General features: G+C 39.7%; 1 protein-coding gene across 1 annotated transcript; it reads left to right on the top strand.

Annotated features, from left to right (window-relative positions):
- Window positions 1-764: 764 nt before the first annotated feature.
- LOC140824148 (uncharacterized) lies at window positions 765-1,229 on the top strand. Its single transcript, XM_073185746.1, has one exon. It carries the CDS (start codon window positions 765-767, stop codon window positions 1,227-1,229), a length of 465 nt encoding a protein of 154 aa, XP_073041847.1.
- The last annotated feature ends 226 nt before the right edge of the window (window positions 1,230-1,455 follow it).

Genomic DNA, 1,455 nt, shown 5'->3' with positions numbered 1-1,455 from the left:
TAACTTATCACCAAAAAAAGAAATTTCTTCATGATGTTAAGTTTCATCTGTGGGACGATCCTTTCTTGTTCAAGAAATGCGTTGATCAGATAATTAGACGGTGTGTAACAGAGGAAGAAGCGGGTACGATTCTAGAGCAGTGTCATTCTTCACCCTATGGTGGACACTTTGGAGCATCTAGAACAGCAGCAAAGGTATTACAGTCAGGGTTTTATTGGCCTAGTTTGTTTAAGGACAGTTATACTTTAGTTAAGTCATGTGATAAATGCCAAAGAGTTGGCAATATTTCTAGACGCCACGAGTTACCACTAACAAATATTTTGGAGGTTGAACTCTTTGATGTCTGGGGTATTGACTTTATGGGTCCATTCTCATCCTCTTTTGGTCAATCTTACATTTTGCTTGCTGTTGATTATGTGTCCAAATGGGTGGAAGCAATTGCCACAAGTACTAATGATGCTCGAGTTGTTGTTAAGTTTGTCCACAAGAACATCTTCACTAGGTTTGGAACACCGAGAGCCATCATAAGTGACAAAGATACGCATTTTTGCAATAGAATTTTCAACTCACTTTTGGCTAAATACAATGTGAAGCACAAAGAAGTACTAGCATATCATCCTCAGTCGAATGGACAAGCTGAAGTATCAAACCGGGAAATTAAGCAAATACTGGAAAAGACTGTCAACACCGACCGGAGAGATTGGGCTATGAAGTTGGATGATGCGTTATGGGCTTATCGGACTGCATTCAAGACGCCTATTGGGATGTCTCCCTATAGGCTAGTGTTTGGAAAAGCATGTCATCTGTCTTTGGAGTTGGAGCATCGAGCATTTTGGGCTGTGAAGAAATTAAATTTTGATTTGAAAGCTTCTGGTGACGTTAGAAAACTGCAGTTGAGCGAGATGGATGAATTCCGAAACGAAGCATATGAGAATGCCAAGATCTACAAAGAGAAAACTAAGAAGTGGCATGACAAAATCATTGTAAGAAGGGAGCTCAAACCAGGACAACAAGTACTACTGTTCAACTCTCGTCTGAAGTTGTTCCCTGGTAAGCTAAAGTCGCGTTGGTCATGGCCGTTTTTTGTGGAAACGGTGTCACCTTATGGGGCTATCGAGTTAAAGTGCAGTGATGGGAGAACCTTCAAGGTCAATGGACAACGGGTTAAGCCGTACTATGGGACTGAAGTCAGGAATATCGACAGTGTCAAGCTGAGCGAACCAAACTGATCAAACAATTGACAGTCAGGCTGAAGACGTTAAACCAAGCGCTTATTGGGAGGCAACCCAAATTTTTGTTTCTCTTTTGCATTTTGTTTTCGGTTTCGCTTTTATTCTAGTATTTTTAATTTAGGTTGTTTATTTTTTTAGTATAGTGTGTGCTTATATATTCCCAAATCTAATGAATCTCAATTGTTTTCTTTTCAGGACTAAAAATTGGAGAAGGAAAAAAAAA

The sequence above is a fragment of the Primulina eburnea genome, chromosome 2 (assembly GCF_022965805.1).
Source record: "Primulina eburnea isolate SZY01 chromosome 2, ASM2296580v1, whole genome shotgun sequence".
NCBI classification, from domain to species: Eukaryota; Viridiplantae; Streptophyta; class Magnoliopsida; order Lamiales; family Gesneriaceae; genus Primulina; species Primulina eburnea.
This window is presented reverse-complemented; position numbering and strand designations above follow the sequence as displayed.